Source organism: Aphis gossypii, chromosome 2, assembly GCF_020184175.1.
Source record: "Aphis gossypii isolate Hap1 chromosome 2, ASM2018417v2, whole genome shotgun sequence".
NCBI classification, from domain to species: Eukaryota; Metazoa; Arthropoda; class Insecta; order Hemiptera; family Aphididae; genus Aphis; species Aphis gossypii.
In genome coordinates, this window is record NC_065531.1 from 45,238,367 (window position 1) to 45,257,764 (window position 19,398).

General features: G+C 26.1%; 3 protein-coding genes and 1 long non-coding RNA gene across 4 annotated transcripts in view; 3 read left to right on the forward strand and 1 right to left on the reverse strand.

The window, feature by feature from the left end:
* LOC114120678 (protein phosphatase 1 regulatory subunit 12A) overlaps positions 1 to 19,398 on the forward strand; it is a 138,822-nt gene that overhangs the window by 83,806 nt on the left and 35,618 nt on the right. The window lies entirely within an intron of this gene.
* Positions 2,266 to 4,828, forward strand: LOC114120716 (uncharacterized). Its single transcript, XR_003592148.2, has 2 exons — positions 2,266 to 3,047; positions 4,433 to 4,828. It is a non-coding gene; the product is annotated as an uncharacterized LOC114120716 (long non-coding RNA).
* On the forward strand, positions 9,516 to 16,603 carry LOC114120694 (DDB1- and CUL4-associated factor 8). The gene is made up of 11 exons (XM_027982683.2): positions 9,516 to 9,889; positions 10,000 to 10,216; positions 10,276 to 10,454; positions 10,510 to 10,759; positions 10,833 to 11,083; positions 11,714 to 11,903; positions 11,985 to 12,303; positions 12,510 to 12,640; positions 12,699 to 12,821; positions 14,893 to 14,967; positions 16,419 to 16,603. The coding sequence occupies exons 2-11, from the start codon at positions 10,004 to 10,006 to the stop codon at positions 16,422 to 16,424; spliced, it is 1,737 nt and encodes a 578-aa protein (XP_027838484.2). The 5' UTR covers positions 9,516 to 9,889; positions 10,000 to 10,003; the 3' UTR covers positions 16,425 to 16,603.
* On the reverse strand, positions 16,524 to 17,882 carry LOC114120695 (transmembrane protein 147). Its single transcript, XM_027982684.2, has 4 exons — positions 17,641 to 17,882; positions 17,453 to 17,585; positions 17,163 to 17,384; positions 16,524 to 16,924 (listed from the first exon to the last, which is right to left on the reverse strand). The coding sequence occupies exons 1-4, from the start codon at positions 17,715 to 17,717 to the stop codon at positions 16,658 to 16,660; spliced, it is 699 nt and encodes a 232-aa protein (XP_027838485.1). The 5' UTR covers positions 17,718 to 17,882; the 3' UTR covers positions 16,524 to 16,657.

Below are 19,398 nucleotides of genomic sequence, written 5' to 3' on the forward strand. Positions count from 1 at the left end.
TACCTACCTGAAAGTTGAAACTAAGCTACTAGAGATGATACGTCACTGACCACTATGCCAAGGTGGAAATCGGAAGGAGTTTTAGAGGCATACCCCAAAAAATTTTTATTATCGGTCTTAGCCCTCTTGGCCCTCGACATTATAATGTGACTAAATGTACAATAATTATTACAATATATTTTCAATAATTATTGTAAAATTAATATTGTTAAAATTGTTTAGTATGTCAAACATTGTAAATTGTCTCTTTGAAATTGCAAGTGACTCTAGTACAGTATTACCTACAGCCAGGCTATAAAGGTATAATGAGTATTATAATTCTCAGCCTCTCTCTTAGTAATTAAACCAAACTTCCGCTTATGCTGCTATGTCAGTTATAGATTAAGGTAAAATTTATAGTATACTTACCTATATACTTTTTATTTTATAACACGATAAACTAAATATTAATTTAGTTTAGAACGATATGCGAGTGTATTATAAACAATAGACATAATATTCTTATATTCGTAAAGTTCTCGGTCATTGAAACAATTTTGCCAATACTTCTACTAAAAAACGTATAAATAAATAAAAAATAATATGCCATTAGAATGTATTAATGTTTAACAATAAACAAAAAAAAAATATAACAAAATGAATAAAAAATAAATTTATCTTTAGAAAAAAACATGATTCAAGGACACACACAATAATTTACGAGTAATAATATAAACAGGATAATGCAAAATAATGTACACGCGTCGACGAACTGCGGAGACCGAAACAGCAAGAGACGTGTGAAAATCGGAGACACGAGTTTACGACCCGGCTGATCACGGATTGCTTCGGAGGTAAAAAAGAGAACAACGGCCTTGACAAGTTTCAAATAATCCATTCAGTGTAGTCTGTCATCCGGTAACAACCACCAATATCATGACTTAACTTAATGGTAACGGTAATCAGAGATCATACTTAAGGTATTACACGCAATAAAATGGCGCCGATCGAACGAATAAAATCTATGAAACGACCAGATCCACCAAACAATATGTTAATAATTATTAATTAAATAGACATAAAATCGTAAGTGAGAAAACCTGTCTAACCTCCCCGACGCGGAACTATGCATACCAAACCGGTACCAGTGAAATGGTCTAATCTGCGACTGTTACCTTAACTTTTACCGCGATTATGCTGAAAGCCATGAAGGAAGAAGGAACAATCGTATATATACTCGGCGTGAAGTCGGAAATGTGAAAGTAACAGAATAGACCTATGCACAATGCATGGACCGGACCAACTGTGTTTATTATATCAATTCAATTAATCAATTAATTAATTAATTAAAAAAATATATATTTTAAATTATCATATTGTTTATTTTTAATTATTTTAAATCAGCAATAATTAAATATAAAACAAAATGAATGTTTATTAACTGACTATCATTATTTTGCTAAAGATTACAACGAGTTTACTATGGCCAACAAGCATAGTTTGACGGTCAGAAGGAAACAACGACGGGGATTATGAGTGTGTTATAAATTATGACTTAGGAGTATACTTATGTAAAATATTAAATATTTGAAAATTCTCATAATTATCTTAAAAATTAAAATATTGTAAAAACCAAAATACACAGATAATCTTCTTAGTTTGATAATATAGGCCAATTAACTCTTACAATCAAAACTAAAAGCACACTATTGAAATTGGTGAACGAAAATTTACTATATTGTCGTATGTATAATATCTCACCAAAACATACATGTAAAATGATAGCCAAGTTTAATACTATAATATATGCCCTGGTTGTTGACTTCAACGACAAAAGAAGTGAGATCTAAATGGATGCCAAGTTCAATGTTCAGTCCAGAAATTTATTTATAACAACATAACATATAATTTCTTCTTATCACTTAGAATAATGTTTTGAAGCCTAAGGTCTGACTTGGCTGGTTGTCATATATATTATTATATGATTATCTAACAATTTTATTTGGTTTTTTTCTTTTTGTTTATTCTTAGTACTGATAATTTTTCCCCCGAAACGACTTCGTTTCGATCGTCGATAAAAATAATTTACCATGACGTATTCTATAAATACAGTTTATTACTATATACTATAATTCAGTTACTAACATTAATAATAGGTATTTATTATAAAATATTTTCTGTTGTATACAGAGTATAATACTATAATATAATATGTAAAGTTAATATAAAATTATTTTATCTTCTTTTGAGTATATTATTTTTAATTATCATTTTCAAGTGATAATAATGAATGCGCAAAAATCTACTAAAAACTAAAATATATCATTGAAGTTGACGTTAGACCAATAGACCATGTAATTTAGCTATGATGTGTTCAAAGTAATAAATTCGCGGTATTATTAAATCGTAGCAGACGATTCTCGAGGTAAAATGTCCCAACCTCCATCCGATGACATAAACAGGCTACAGCCCATAGTAAGTATGTAATACAGCCATACTGGAGTCTGCAACTACGAACATATATCTTAATGGTATATCTTAATTCGTGGTTGCGACTGCAACACAGCGTCGGCAATATACTGCGACAGCCACAGCGATCTCAAAAAATTAAATTATTATTAAATATTGATATTGATTGAACAAGTATTTTTGAGGATTAATTTTTCTATAACTTTTCTTGTCAAATTTGTGGTTACACTGTAAAGAATGATAACACCACTTGTATCAACATCTGCAGCTATCAAATATCTTTTGATAATCTTGAAAAATAATAAAAAGTAAAAACTGAGATACGCCATACGCATCGTCCATCAAAATCATAAAATCCGTACCTATCCCACGAATGACAACAATACTACGATATATTTTGTAAGCAGTTGCGAACAAAAGTTTATACTTTTTTTAAATCGGAGAGAGTATATTTCCGTTGCGTAGAGCGCAGGCTGTGCAACTACCCAACAGGCAACAGTTTACAGTGGAGTAAGTGTTGCCGAGTTTGTTGTCACTCGTCACTTCGTCAAGTTCGTCAGTAACTATTCAAAATTTACCGACGGCTCTTGTTTAACTGTGTAAGTAGACATGAGTCTAATTGGTTACTAGTTTTAATTAACTGTTAATTTTTAACTATAATAGAACAATAATGATATAATATTTATATTTATTTATTTACTTTAATTTAATTGATAACTGATGATTTAATATATTATATTTTTTTTATTATTAGCTACTAATATTAACTATGGTAGCTCAACAATTAAAATGTATAAACACAATATAGTTATTTTTAAAGTGGTATAGATTTTTTATTCTTATAAAAAATAAGTATAATTAAGATAAGAATATAAAATTATGAATATAATGTACTTAGTTTGCATATTAAAATGAAACAATAACAATTATATGGGTTTGGAAAGTGTACAATATTATAGATAATTATAATTGACCTTTACTTAATAAAGTCGTTAAAAGAGACAAAAGAGGTTTTATCGGGATTTTATGATAGCTGTGAACTCAGAATTAAAAGAAGTTAATAATGTTTCCATGTTTGAAGAAAAATTTGGATGGTCTTGATTAGAGGAAATAGCTTGATTATATGATGGCATATCAGAATTGAAATATTAAGTGAATTTAGGAAAATTATCTCTGGTTTTATTAAAACAGAAATAATATCTTCTCTTAAAGTAGATAACAAGTGATTACAAGTCACTGCCCACATTACACATTTACAATATTGCTGGTAAGAATAAAAACTATAACTGTTCTCAATTAGATATTTAATAAGTAATCAGTACCTAATGCCCAAAGATAAGAGTGATATGAAGGTTTAACAAATAAATTCTGTAGACTGTAGAGTTTATAATTGACATCAAGTTTAAGTACAACTGAAAAAATTACTTATGCCTTAGATATAAATTTGTGGTAGTTTTGAAAAAATTGTACGAGTGTGTGTGCTTCTTATTTGTAAGTGTGCTTTCATTTAAGTCATCTTGTATAGTTAAAAATGAGAACATATTTAGACTTATGAATATTTTTTGTTTTTTATCATTTTGGTTGAAATTGAAGTTGAATTTCTATTTGTTATACCACCTTTATTGGACTATTTGAACAGCCATTATACATAATAGCAGATATAATTGCACACATTAAACCTAAAATGAAACAAGTGTACACTACACATATCCGTTGATTTTACAGTTGCAATGAGCACTGAATTTAATAATTATACCATGTTATTGATGAGTGGTGACTAATAAGTACTAATAAGTAATTTTGACTTACTTATATCTTTCACAAATTTGTTATTATTTACATCTTGGCTTGAATAAATCTCAAAATAAATTATTTAAATATTAATTTAAGAATTGAATTTTAACTGCTTATGGCTCAATAGTTCATTCACAAGTTGCCTAAGTGTCAAAAGCTTCAAAATAACTAATACTTCTGACTTTTTTAGGTAAGAATGATTAGATTAAATCCTACAAGAATAGAGCTCAGAATTGAAGATCTAAGCGAATTTGCAGATATCAAAAATCATTATGAAACTGTTAAAAAAAATAAAGAAGAAAAACAAAAAAATCTATATGGTCCTCTTTTAAACAGCAACTCGAAAACCAAACAAGAAGTTGTACAAGAAAGAATAGGATTTATCCCAAGGCCTAGACATTCATCATCATGAAGGATATTACGTCTAATTTTATATTTTAAGTATTTTAATTTATTTATTTCCAACATTTTAATATAAAATATATTAAATGATCATAACGATTAACTATACTACACTATTTACTTTTCTCATTCCTTTTACTGTAACATTATTTTTTTACCGATTATAGATGCTTAATTCATCTAATTTTTTTTTTTTTTTGTGGGTAAGTTATGGCTCTTCAGCGAGGAACTTTGCCTTTGTGAAGGTCAATAAGGTTTATTCATAGTACCCAGTTTTCCCTGTTCTTTAACCTAATGTTACCTTATTGTTGGGGTATAATTACCTCATCTAATTTTGACTTATAACTAGTTATAACTATTAACAAAAGTGAAAACTAATTTTGTACAATAAAATCTATAAAACTTTAAAAATATAATATTTCTACAATATTGTATGAACATCTAAAAGATGAGATCATTTTATTTTAATTTAAAAAATAAATTGATTAAAATAATTTTTTTATATTATGTTTTATACCAAATTTGAGTTAAATTTCTTGAAAATATATTATATATATATATATAGCATACAAAATACTGTGAAAAGAAACTTATAATCTGAGTGTAACAACCTAAATTGTAAAAAAATATTGAAGTATATAATAAATGAAACCGTGAAACCTTTTTCTAGTCCTTGAATATTCTGCATTAAGAGAGTATAATTGAAAGATTAACTCGGAGAATATATTATAAAAAATCTTGGAAGTAGAGTTTATAAATTGTCAAGTTTAATTTATAATGAACATTAATTAGTTTTTTCACCAAAAAATTGTAATTAAATATAATATATTAACTATTGATATAATCTAGTTTTAGATTTAATGTATGAAAACAAACAATTTTTAAATTTTTAATCCAATGCTTGACATTTACCCTATAGTAAGATATTAACCTATTGATTAAAATACATAATAAATAATACCTTGCCCCCCCTTCCACTGTAAGTATTAAATGTATAATGTATCATTTGTTTGTGTTGGGTGGTGAAATCTAAATGGTAGTCCTGTCATCAATAGGTTGATTAAACTTATCACTAACCTAATTTACTACTAGATATTTACTAATTGATAAAATAAAAATTATCATTCCTATTATTATCCCATATTATATTGTACACTCATCTACTGTAACAATCTCTCAATAATAATAATAATAATATAGTTATTACTTATTATTATTAGAACAAAACCAGTCATTTGAGCGTAAAATATTACTGCAGTGACAGTTATCACTGATTTTTGTTGAAAGCATTGTACTGCAAAAAATTGTTTGGGAGTGTTCTTTTCTTTAGCCTTCTTGTAAGCAGTTAGCAAATCAACACTTTTAATTTAACTTATTTATTTATACTATGTTGTATGTTTCGCAGTTTCACCATAGTTTGTTCTTTGGTTTTACACATTAACACGCTCGAAACTGTCGAGCTACAAAATTAACAGTACCAAATTCGCAAACATCGTTGTTACAAACTAAATTTGTGACTACTAGTCTTATTATTATATTTTTTAAAGTCGTTTCTCCGATCTAGACCCCAGGGTTATTAGAAATTACTACTCACTTACAGCTATATAGTTACATGGGCTACAAGTATATCTGTATATGTATAAATTATAATAATACTATAAAGTATATGTAAGGTAATGTCAATATGTCATGCACCTTATCTGACTAGTATAATGTAAAAATAAACCGAGTAAATAACTTAGATAGGTAGTACTGGTAGTAGAAATTATTTCGATATTTTCAGATAATAAAGGTACATATCGATATCTATTGGCGGAAACGATTTATTAAAATAAAAATATAAGAACTCTTATTACAATTTTTAAAACGTATGTAGGTATAGAAAATATAAACAAATGAATGTACTTACATCATCAAGAAATGAAGAAAACAATATTACAATACCATAAAGCAGGGGTGACAAACCTTTTGAACACAAAATTTACAAAAATTTACCATTTTTTTTTTTAGAGCGTGCCATGTGAAAAATATTATATTATTATTATATTGAACGTTATATTCAATATTGTAAAAAAAAAATTTTAATATGTTAACCACTATTATCTATATTATATAATATATTATAGTAAAAATCTTTGCGTGCCCACAAAATCTTTTCGCGTGCTATGGGTTTGCGTTTGCCATTCCTTCTATAAAGTATAGATATAAAACTATTTAGTAGGTAATTAAATGAATATAATGAGCAGGTCCCCCTCATATAATTTCGGGTCCCTATATTAAATGTATATCAAATTAACCATCATCAATCAATGACTATATATATATATTTCATAAAATGTTATTTTATATTATTTAATATAAAATATAAAATAAGTATATTTCTACTAAAATTACAAATATATTTCAACGGGCCCATGTACTCAAGGCCCATTAGACCCCCCTTGTGGTGCTCTGATAATGAGAAACTATAAAATATATTACAGATACAATAAAGATAAAAGAAAAGTTGTATAAAATCAAAGGCATAATATGTGTTAGGTACCAGCAAGACAGCAACCAACAGGAGGTTAGCAGGAGATTTTAAAATATATTTTTTATTTGTAAATACTAAATAGAGGATGAAATTTTTTCGAATCTCTGCAGATATTAAGGCAATTTATTTTTTAATTAATGTTGGGTCTACGCACACACCATGTTTTTCACCTCGTATTCATCGGTTATTATCGGTATTTTCCGTTAGAATTCATACGGAGAAAACGGATGTACAAGGTGTACTTTATAATATGTCAACCACATAAAACAACATAACGCGGGGTTTTTAATCATTATGGATTGAGAACATGAAATTTAACATTGATAAACATGTTATCGATCTATAATTATTAAAAAGCCTCGCACATACAACGATATAAGATGTACTGCAGCTTGCAGGTACCTGCGTACCTATATCTATAAAAGAATCATTACACGACGGATATAATACGCCGGTGGACTTGCGTTTTGGCGGATGAACGCTGAAGCAATATAAACACGTAAACTTCTAATTTTAAATTGTTTTAAATTAGGATGGACTACACCGCTACATTGGTAAAGTGGTGACGAAATGGCGGTAAATTACCGTGTTTAATGGTCTTTACCATTTCTTTTTAAATATTGTACATGCTGCAGTGGAATACGCTCAACGGATATGTTTTGTGTTATAACTTATAAGTTTTTTTTTTTTTTTTATTTTTTATTAAAAAAAAAAAAAATGAATATTTACAATCTGTATACATTATTATACAATAAGCAAATTTTGAAGACTTAAAATTAACTTAAAATTTTTTATATTTTAACTTTATAAATTATAATAGTTATAATCCATCTGTACAAGATGCCCAATAAAGAAGTAGGTAACCAAACGTCAAATACGTAATTATGTAAGTATATACATAGAAATTTTTTTATCGTTTTACGATTTATAAGACGATAAAAAAAAGGATCGGATTGGCTTGACGAATTACCGAGTAAAACTCGGTTAGTTGCTATAATAAATTATAGACCGTTTACGTCATGAAAAACGCTGCTGATACAATTAGATTAAATACTTAGATAAAATATAAACCTAAACTGGCTAAACGAACTTGGATTCATTCAAACAAATAGATTTGACAAACAAATGTTTAATTATTATTTTTTTAAAAAACTATTTAAAATAATGATATACTATAATACGTCATATGATATAATTTCTAATTCATTTATTTGCGGTAGACTTGCATACCTACTACATTTTTTTTTTAAATCGCCCGTAGATCGCATACCGGGCATATTATATAATATGACAGCCAAATATTGTATATAAGTAGGTACCTATATCTACGCCCTACGGAAAACTCTTTGGGCCGACTGTCCGATCCAGAAAATAACTTAAAGTTTTCAATTTTTTCAATTTAAAATATTTGGTTAATGTTTGTTTTTTGTTGGATGTTCTGTACGTATTTTTTATAGGTCCCAATATTGAATACGTGGTTCCGCTGTAATCGCATTGCTACTATTATTACTTTAATTAATAGCCCTATGCATCCACGATATTATAATTATTCAATAAAATGAAATTTAAAAATTTGCTCACCGATAATGGCGCGTATGAACTTATTATTAGCTTCGTTCAAATTGTAACTTAAAATTTCTTTGTAGGTAGGTACTTTTTTTTAGATTTTATGGTATCCATATGAATAACTAGGTACTTATAATAAATAGAATCGTACATTACATTTTCATAAACATACAAAAAGAAGTTCCTTTTTATAAATTTTTAACGAATCGCTTCAAAATTCAAATGCATATGATAACACACAAATTGTAGGTACTTTTAATGTTTTTATCCAACGATAAATTATAAAAATAACTATTATGGGATCTTGTATTCAATATTCAAGAATTTTAACTCAGTGAATAATTTTTTACAAAATAAAAACAAGAAATATTTATGACAATTTTATAGTTTACTAGCAGCTCGTTGCTCGTGTAGGTAGCTCGCTAAAGTGAGTAGTGAGTACGCTAGGTCGAAGATACAACTTTAAATAAAATAATAAATTAATAAATATAGTAAGAATTCTAATTAGTTATAAAAGTATATTACGGATTAAAGGGAATACCAGAACATTTTTGACTGTATAAGTTATTACTTATTAATTTGTAATATTGCCTTAAATACACAGTTATTGTGGTTGTGGTTTACTTATTTTACTGTTATCAATTATTATTATCACAGGGCCGAACTGTACAACTTGTCAGTTATATACCATGTATATGATCTAAGGTTACTAACTACTGTAACTGTCCCCATCCCCCTTCAACCATAGAACAATGCTACGACCTGTCTGTGATAGTGTGAAATGGAAGATTGGTGTAGGACCTAATATTATATTTTTGTGTATTCGACTTTTCGTACCGTACTATTCACTATTATAGTATTATACGAATTACGTTTCAATTTTAAACATATTTGGTCTTTGAGATTTACATGAATCATAATACACTAATACAATAATGTCTAGGTCCCATCATGTGTGTTATTATAATATTCTATTGGCCTTGCAGTTTGTAATGATTTAAATTTCCGTAATTGTTGAGAAAAATTTTATGTGTTGACTTATGTTATTGGCTTGAAATTAATCCAAATCACCTTTACTGCTACATTACAGTTGGGTTCGCTTCAACAATTATTACAATATTATACTTTATTCTTATTTATCATCTTGTAAGTAACATTATTGTTAATTTAAATAGTGAAATGTATAAAATAACAGATATCTAATTTAATATAAAATTGGTTTACCAGTAATATACATTAGTTATTAATTTCCATAGAAATATGTCTGATACAGACCCCGATTCATCAACTGATAGTGACAATAACAATTTGTCTCCTTTTTTCAACCGTTATTTTCGTGTTTATGCCTACGATTATGAACCTGGTGTTGACGTTACTGTAAGCCCACGTATAGTAACATATCAAGCATCAACAGATGATTCTTCAGATAGTGACGTTTTTCCTGATTTATATCATGATTCTACATCTAGTGCTGTAAGTTTTTAAAATCTTTCTCTAATTTATTTTATTTTTATTTTATTTTATCATTTTAGAGTGAAGCATTATTAAACAACACCTCAGAAGAATTAGACCATCCAGATGATGATTCATCTTGTAGTTCAAGAAATACATCCACATTTAAATTATTCAAACAAAGACATATTATTAATAAAATGAAAATCACTCGTCCAAAATCCAATCATTGGTGTCTTCCTAAAGAATTATATAACAGGTTATTAGGTAAATGTCTTATATTTAATTGATAAAATAATTTAGATTTTATTTAGAGAAATTGGCCGTTATAACCGTCGCGCTCAGTGGGGTTATAAATTCTATCAATCGACTGTTGGTGTACAAAAACTCAAATTGAGTAGACAACTAAAAGGCCATCAAGGATGTGTAAATTCACTAGATTTTAATAATACTGGTGAAATATTAGCTAGTGGATCAGATGATTATAGAATTTGTTTATGGAATTGGTCTAATGGAAAGTGTTTACTCAATCACAATAGTTTACATACTAAGAACATTTTTCAAGTAAATCAATTTTTCTGTTTATTATGTTCTATTATACTAGATATTTTCTCATTATTAATTATTATTTCTATAGACTAAATTTCTCACTACACATGGAGGTACTCACATTATATCAAGTGGACGAGATGGCTTAGTTGTATTGTCTGCTGTAAATAACTATGATATTATATATAGCAAAATAATAGCACGTCATGATAACGCTTGTAATAAAGTTGGTGTACATCATGATACACCATATGTAGTCCTTAGTTGTGGAGATGACGGAATTGTTAAAAATATAGATATTCGTGAATCTCCTATTAATGAAAATGAAAGGACTACCAAGTAAGAAATATAAATTTTTTAATGACTCAATAATAACTTAATTTTTTTTACAAAATAAATAATATTTGTTTTTGAAAAATGTTAGAATACCTAGATGCGGTTCTAAAATTGTATTGTGTTTATTGCTAACCAACTATTATTTTTTTATTTGTAAATGGTAATAGGATAATCTATATCTTCATTTCCAGAATAAGATAACAAAATATTAACAGATATACTTTTATTTATAACTTATACATTTTTAAAGATAATATAACATTTAAGTATCTTTTTAATGACTTAAAAAAACTAAAAAATGCTCGAAAAATATAATTATATATAAATTAAATAATAATTAAATATAAATATAAATTGATGAAGATAACACGTAATTGAACATTATTATCGGTTGGTTTAGTCTAACGAGTATATTTTTAGTTCATAAACTTTATTTAAAACTATAAACTTAAGTTACTTTCTAAAATACTTCCTTTTTATTTAATGATTTTTAAAATACTTAACAATATAAATAATAGTAATTGATAATGATAAACAATAACTAACTAATATTAAAAATTAATTTAATCCTGATAAAGCATTGTTAGAAAATATATAAAATATAATTTACGTATCTATTTTTCTATTGATTAGTATACTACATATCAAAAATAAGCGTGGTCTTTCTATGCACCTATTTGGTATTGACATAAATCCTATGAAACCAAATGAATTTATTGTAAATGGTAATGATGAATATGTAAGAATGTACGACAAAAGACGTTTAAGTGTAAATCCAGTTCAACTATTTCATCGTGAATTTAAAAATCCTAAAGAAGAAAAAGTAAATTGTTTAAACAGATATACTTAACATATTTTAATTAAACTTTTCAGTATTTTTAAGTTTTTAAAATAACTTTTACAGAATGGTGATAATGCTATTAATGGCACTAATAATAGTGATGTTAATGGCAGAAATAATGATACTATTGATCTCACTAACAGTGCTAGTGGTAATGTTAATTCTGACCATGATGAGAGGTTTGAGTTGGATGTGGCGGATGATTCTTCAAGTTCAATGTCGCCTATCCAATTTTATTCACATATTACATCTGCTGTATACAGCTATTGTGGAACTGAAATTTTAGCATCTTATAGTGAAGATGATATTTATCTATTTGATGCTTATGGTCGATCAAATTCTGTGTTACACAGTTATAGTGGCCATCTAAATAGAATGACTGGTATTTAATTGGTTTAAATAAAAAAAAATTGTATTAATAGTTGCTTACATAAGTGGTAATTTTTATTAGTCAAGTTTTATATTTAAACATTTGACTCTTGTTACTAGCTATTTCTTTTTATCCTTTTATTGACTGTTTTTATTTATTTGTTTCAATAAATATTAATTTTACATAAACTGCTAAAATCTAATATATTTTGGATCTAGTCAAAAATGTCAATTTTTATGGACCAAGAAGTGATTATGTAATATCTGGATCAGATTGTGGATTTATCTTTGTATGGGATAAAAAAACTGAAGCTATTGTCCAAAGGAAACATGCTGATTGTAGAGGATGTGTAAGATTAATGTTTTTACCTTGAAAATTATATTTCTTATCATATTTTTTATTATTAGATTAATGTATTAGAAGGACATCCACATATACCAACCTTAGCAACTAGTGGTCTGGACAAAACTATTAAAATATGGGAACCTTTAAGTATGTCTCAAAGGCCAAATAAAAAACAGCTCAGAACGGTAAATTAATATTTAAGTATAAAATATAAAATACTTAGATATATATTTTATTATTTAAAAATTTAAAATCTTATATTTTAGTTGTTATAAATTGGGTCTACAAAGGTTCATTCAGATACACTTCTAATGGGCATGGTAAATCTAACCCTATGGTAAATAAAGCCAAAACTTATTTGGCCAAATATCAAAGAGCCGACTCTATTAAGCCAAATTTCATATAGTTGACATCATAAAAGCTCAAATTACTATAGGTGGATACAATTTTAAAATTAAAAATAATAATTTATTAATTACATTTTACAATAATTATCATTAATTCAATTACATGTTTATTTTTTATTTTTAGTATATATATATTTATTTTATAAATGATAAGAATAAATTAGTTATTTTAAAAAATCAATTACAATTAATTATTTTTGTTATTATTATTATTTTAAGTTTAGAATATATACTTAAATATAATATATAATTAACCATAAACATATAGTTGGTCTTAATGGTCTTTTAACTATTAATTTTTTACCTGTATAATTAATTTGTAATTTAAAAATTAAAATTGTATCTTTCTATATGGCAATGGTACTCATCAGGTATTATTAGCTTTTTTGACAATATATTTTTTATCAATTTAATAATCGAGAAATTGATTAAATTTTCTTTCACATATTTGTTTGGCTCTTTTATTGGTGTCGGCTAACAGTCATGTCACTTAATAAAATTTTATCTTTATGAATTCAGAATAAAAGTTTTTTTTTCATTAGTTACAATTTGTGTAACCAATCTTAAAAACTTTGTATTAAGTTCCTCATAATATTTTTTTTAAACAATAATGAAATTTTCAAAATATTAAGACTGGTTTTAATTTATACAACAAACTTATTTCCATACCTAGTTCTATAGTTCATTGGTATTGATAGGAGTAGGGCAAGGATATTTAAAAATGTACTTGAATATTTATGCATTTATGCACTTAAAAATTAACCAAACATTCAGTTTTGTCTATTAAAAAAAAAAAAAAACTAAAAATATGTCCACAGAAAAAAAAAAAATAAAATAATAAAACTATTTATGAGTTAGTTATACCTAAAATAAAATTGTAATTATTTACTGAATTCATTTTTATAAATTATTAGATTTCATAGAAATAAAAAAAAGTAACAATATTAAAATCATCCTTTTAAATTGTACTCTTTATGAATTAATAACCATTGGAATTTAATTTAATATTTTAAATTTTATATTGTTATAACCATGAGTATATATGTACAAAGTACTTATATTCATGTGTAATGTCATATTATTATAACGGTTTAACATTTTTCATTAAAATAAATCAACCTACTGTAGATAATGTAAAAATGTAAAAATACTGTATATTATTAGAAATTTATTATTATTATTAATTTAATAGCAATATTAACATATTATAATGAAATATATTTAATAAGTATGTTGATAGACTATCTTTACTTAAAATCGTTTTTCTCGTGCAATAATTTATCATTAAATACAAATTTAATACATACACTAATGATTCAATTTACTCAATGACTGAGTAAACCTATTATACAGCAAACCAATTACCTATTTCTTCTTATTTTTTGATAAATTAGTTAACTTTTATCATACATTTTTTATTCAAAGTGTAATAAATTGTGATATTGGTTAAATTAATTCATTAGCTTTGGTTCACAAAACTGTACTTTTATAGTTTTAAATTTAATTTTTCAGCCTGAGTAATTAATTAATAGTTAAAAAAAACTTGAGTAACATATTAACCCTATTAATCTATATTTCAAAAGGGATTAATAAATAATAACTAAAGAATGAATAAAAAATTACTCATTTGCACATTAGTTCATGTTCTTGATAAAGTTTTATGTAGGTATTTAATTAACTTCATGTCCTTAAATAAACTTTATTTGTACAAACATTTTTATGCATCTTTTATTTTAGAAGAAATGACATATAAACTATAAAGTTTTTAATTTTGATAAATATGAGATTTTTGTAAAAATAAACTGTATCTTAGAATTAGTTGAATTTCATTAATATCATTTTTTTATAGTGTATCGTTCAAAATAGAGTTGAAAGAGACCGATCCCGAAGGACAGCAGAAGACCATCATCATTATTTTAGTCGTGTAAGTACTATATATTTTCATACTGGATATAAATATTAATAACTAATGAATCCAAAATTAAAAATAGAATAACAGGTTTTTAAAATAGATAATGAGTTTATATGCATTGATTCAATATATTGTAGCCTATTCTATACTCTGTTCAGAATGAGATCGTACCTCGGCAGCCAACTTGTGCGTATGGACGTCGTTTTGTTCTGTAGTGCTAGTCTCACTAATAATAATCAGGTCCTGAATTCTAAATCATAAATGTTGTTTGGAAATTAAAATTTAAAAACCTTGACTATGAAAGAAATTTTAAAAAGAAATTGTAATTTGGTGAAATGTACCCAGGATTGGGAAAAATACTAAAAAAAAGTATCATGATACATGTATTTAGTGTATCTAGATACAAGATATTTGTATATTTGATACATCAGATACATGATACTTTTTTATTTCCAATTGAATTGTATTTATCATTAAATGTAAATTACACAATATACTATACTGTCCAGTGTTCATACTTTGTACTCTATAGTAGTACTGTATATTAAATGATACAATAATTCAATACATATGTATTTAATCACTATAATATGTATATAAATATACCAAAATTAATAAATTACACAAAAATAACATTTTAAATTGTACTTATATATAGTCAGGGTTGGGTAAGATACTAAAAAAAAAGTATTTTTGTAATAAACTATAATTGTAACCTGTAAATAGGTATTATACGGTCACCTTAATTTAATTTTAGGTTTTTCAATTTATCTTACCAGTTAATATATTATCATTGTAGGTATAGTAAATTTTTATTGTTTGTTTCGATTTGATTGCATCTGGAGAATTATTATTCAAAAAAATACAATCAGCGACAAAATTATTTACAAAACAATATTAATGTATTATTTTACACACAGTAAAAATTATCTCTATTGTTTCATTTATTTAAGTTTTGAAGATTCTGCAAATTGAATTCAAATTTCTTGGTACTATTCAGTACCAATATTTACAATAATAATATCTTATATCTTTTGTCAAAAAAAGATACACGATACTTCTAAAAAATGTATCTTGATACTTGAAAATTATGTATCACGATATAAGATACTAAATACAATTGTATCTTTGATACTGCCCAATCCTGGATGTACCCAAATAAGAAAAAAGTGAGGTTTAGGAATTGAAAAGAGAATGGCTGGTTATATGTCAGAAGTGTCATGTAGCTTCCACAAGGTATACATTAAATATGAACTGATATTAATTCCCTTGACTACAATTTAATATATAATCCTTTTTATATAGTATGAATGTTAAAAATATAAATACTCAGGCTAAAACTTGGTACATTAAATTTTTAAATAAAATTTACATAAAAGCTTTTCTACCTACTTATCCAAAATTTGATAATAATTTTTAGTAGTTATTTTGTAGTTTTGATAACATTTAAAATTGAATTTCAGATTTGATTTAAGTTGACTGAAACTGTTCCCACGGTGGGTTCCAAACTTGAAAAAAAGGTTGACTGGAACTATAAGAAGTATTATAACATATGAATACAAATCAAATACATTATTTTTGTTTAATTTTTTTTATTTTTTTTTTATCAGTGTAAATAAATATAATACAAAATAATAATAATTATAAAGTTTGTGTATATCTTTATTTTGAATATTTATATAAAAAAATTTCATTTTTTTTTTTAATACATCCCAATTAATGTTGAAAGTCTAGTATAATATTTTAGCATGATTAAACCTAGAAAAATTGTGTAAACTCCTTTGATTGCGATTATTGACCAAGGATCAATTAAAAGCCAAGCAGCAAGAGAGTCTATAATCACTGAACGGTAAACAGACAGCAACAGAAGAATGCTGACAGCAGCAAATGGTGAAAATTTTGATTGTAATTTAGATAAATCGTGTCTGGACCATAACCAAACTAATGCAGCAGTCATTATATGATGCATCTAAAAATAATTAATATACAATTAACATTTTATATATTATGACGAGTTTAAATGAGATATATTCTTAAAGTAGACTTTGCAGTTTATTATATTAATACAAAAGTTATTAGATTTTAATTTATATTTCATAATAAGAATTATCATTGATTTTTTTATAACTGCAAAAATAAGGCTTATTTTTTAGTTACCTTAATTTTCATAAACTTAAAACCTATTAATTGCTATATAAGTTTCTCACCAAATTTATATTGGATTCTAAACATTTTTGAGTGTACTTCCAATCAAATTCAGTGCCTCTTGCACCCACCCATAAAAGTAGAAATCGGGTCAATAATATTTCAGCACCTGCCCAACCAATGCCTGCTGTCATTACCTTGGCATGCCCTTTTCCGGGTATGCTTTGCAATATAACATAGATTCCAGCAATATCAGCTAAATCAACAGAGCTCTTGAGGAAGTTCTAAAAACAAAAAGGAATACAGAGTTAATTTGGACAATTATGTATTTATTAATATTGCATGGCATTACCGTTAAACTCAATGTGGTTATAGATGCCTCATTTGCAGGAAAGAACGTTGCTAAAATCAACATCTTGCACAGTTGGGTGAACGTATATATAATACCACCTTGTATACACTTCCAAAATGCTCCATACTCGGATCTAAATAAATAAAATTAAAAATTATCGGCACCGGATTTACATCTAATTTACTTACAGATTTGCGTATTTGTACGTTAAATAGTGTGGCACGTACAATAAGGTGACACAATTACCAAAATGATACAAAGTCATTTTTTATGAAACCAATAGAGTTTCAATTTTAGCACATAAGTTTTAAAAATAAAAGTTAATCTAAAAAATATTCAACATCGAACAAACGAGCGAGAATGTAAATATGGTAAATATAAGATTGATTTAAGCAGCAACTACCCGGCAGTACAGTATACCTACTATCACCACAAAATATATTTTATCTACTTAGTGGTGTTATCACTAATCTTTTATTATTTTGATCACGAACTGCAGCAGTGCAGCAGCTGTAGTTAGTGATTTTGATATTATATTCTCGACTTAATTCCATACGCCCAACTACTTTTTTTATAGAGTAATATTATTGATTATACATAGTAACTAGGATAATATAACACAGACTTCTATATGGAAGTCTGTATATTGTATAATATAAGTAGTAAAACTAGTAAATATTACTATATTACTATTAATTGTCTATTACTAGTAATACTAGTCTAGTATATTATATACTATACATAATCAATGGTAATATTTATTTTTATAAATTTATTACTCTATGCTTAATAGCTTAATTCCAATGAATTAAAATTAACATTAGGTGCCGTATGGATCACAAGTACTTATATATTATAGAAGTGTTAAATTTGAATCCAATAATAGGTATAATTGTATACGAAAAACGATTCTGAACGGAGGTGATTTGTCAGCCTAGGATAGTAGGATGGAATATATAACATTTATTACATTTTAAATAGGGTGATGAAAATGGTGGTTTATGTTTTAATGACCTGAATAGGTCATAGTGTCCCAAAATTAAACCATGTACAGATAATGTCAATTTAAACAAACTACCTAGTGCAGTTTTCAAGTTTCTACGACTAGTAATTTTTAACTAGGTAGGTATAACAAAAATCTAAAATTATTTAATAGTAAATCGTTATTTTACGAGTGAATAAAAATTTTAAGTTTTAACTAAGGATCATTTTTTTTAATCGACAAACTTTCAAATTCTTTTATAATTATTGTAAGCCAAACTTATGGAAAATCTGGTATCCAACTTTCAACTCTTAGCTACTTATACAAAACTTTTTATAAATTATTACTTCAAAATAGTTTGCAAATATTCATGGTTTTAACGAATTGTTGTCAATATTTGAACTTCAAACGCTAATAAAAAAAAAATTATAACAATGCATTCTTATAATTTTTGAATCACTATAAGAATAACTTATGAGGAACTTTGTATTCGATTTTCAAGTATCTATTATGACTCAGCCAAAAATATTTTATAAAAAGAAAATTAAACAAAAACGAATATTTCAAATGTCTATAAATAGCATTAAATTAAACGAAATATTTTAAAAATTAAATCATGTAAAGAAAATGCTTATTTAAACAACCAGCGAAAGTTTCAATTACCTACGAGTTACACTTTTTGAATAATAATAACAAATATTTAAAATCGTTTGAGAAGAAATCGTTATCGTTACGCAATTTCGTGAAAATTTGGAAATTTCAAATTCAAACGCTCATAACATTTTTCCTATAATGACGCTTCGAGTTTTCTCTATAGCTATTTGAAGGAAAACTTATGAAAAACCTATTTTTGAATTTTTTAACTTTAGATATAAATACAAATAATTTTATGAATTTCCAACTATAATAAGAACAACTTATGAGAAACGTCGTATTAAATTTTGAAGTTCTTTTTGGTTTTAAA

Coding starts and splice junctions, on each gene's coding strand:
- LOC114120694 (XM_027982683.2), top strand. CDS start 10,004: ATGTCTGATACAGACCCCGATTCATCAACTGATAGTGACAATAACAAT. Junction 10,455..10,509: donor CCTAAAGAATTATATAACAG/GTTATTAGGTAA, acceptor GATTTTATTTAG/AGAAATTGGCCGTTATAACC. Junction 11,084..11,713: donor GAAAATGAAAGGACTACCAA/GTAAGAAATATA, acceptor TCTATTGATTAG/TATACTACATATCAAAAATA.
- LOC114120695 (XM_027982684.2), bottom strand. CDS start 17,717: ATGACTTTGTATCATTTTGGTAATTGTGTCACCTTATTGTACGTGCCA. Junction 17,586..17,640: donor ACGTACAAATACGCAAATCT/GTAAGTAAATTA, acceptor TTATTTATTTAG/ATCCGAGTATGGAGCATTTT. Junction 16,925..17,162: donor TAGAATCCAATATAAATTTG/GTGAGAAACTTA, acceptor AATTATTTTTAG/ATGCATCATATAATGACTGC.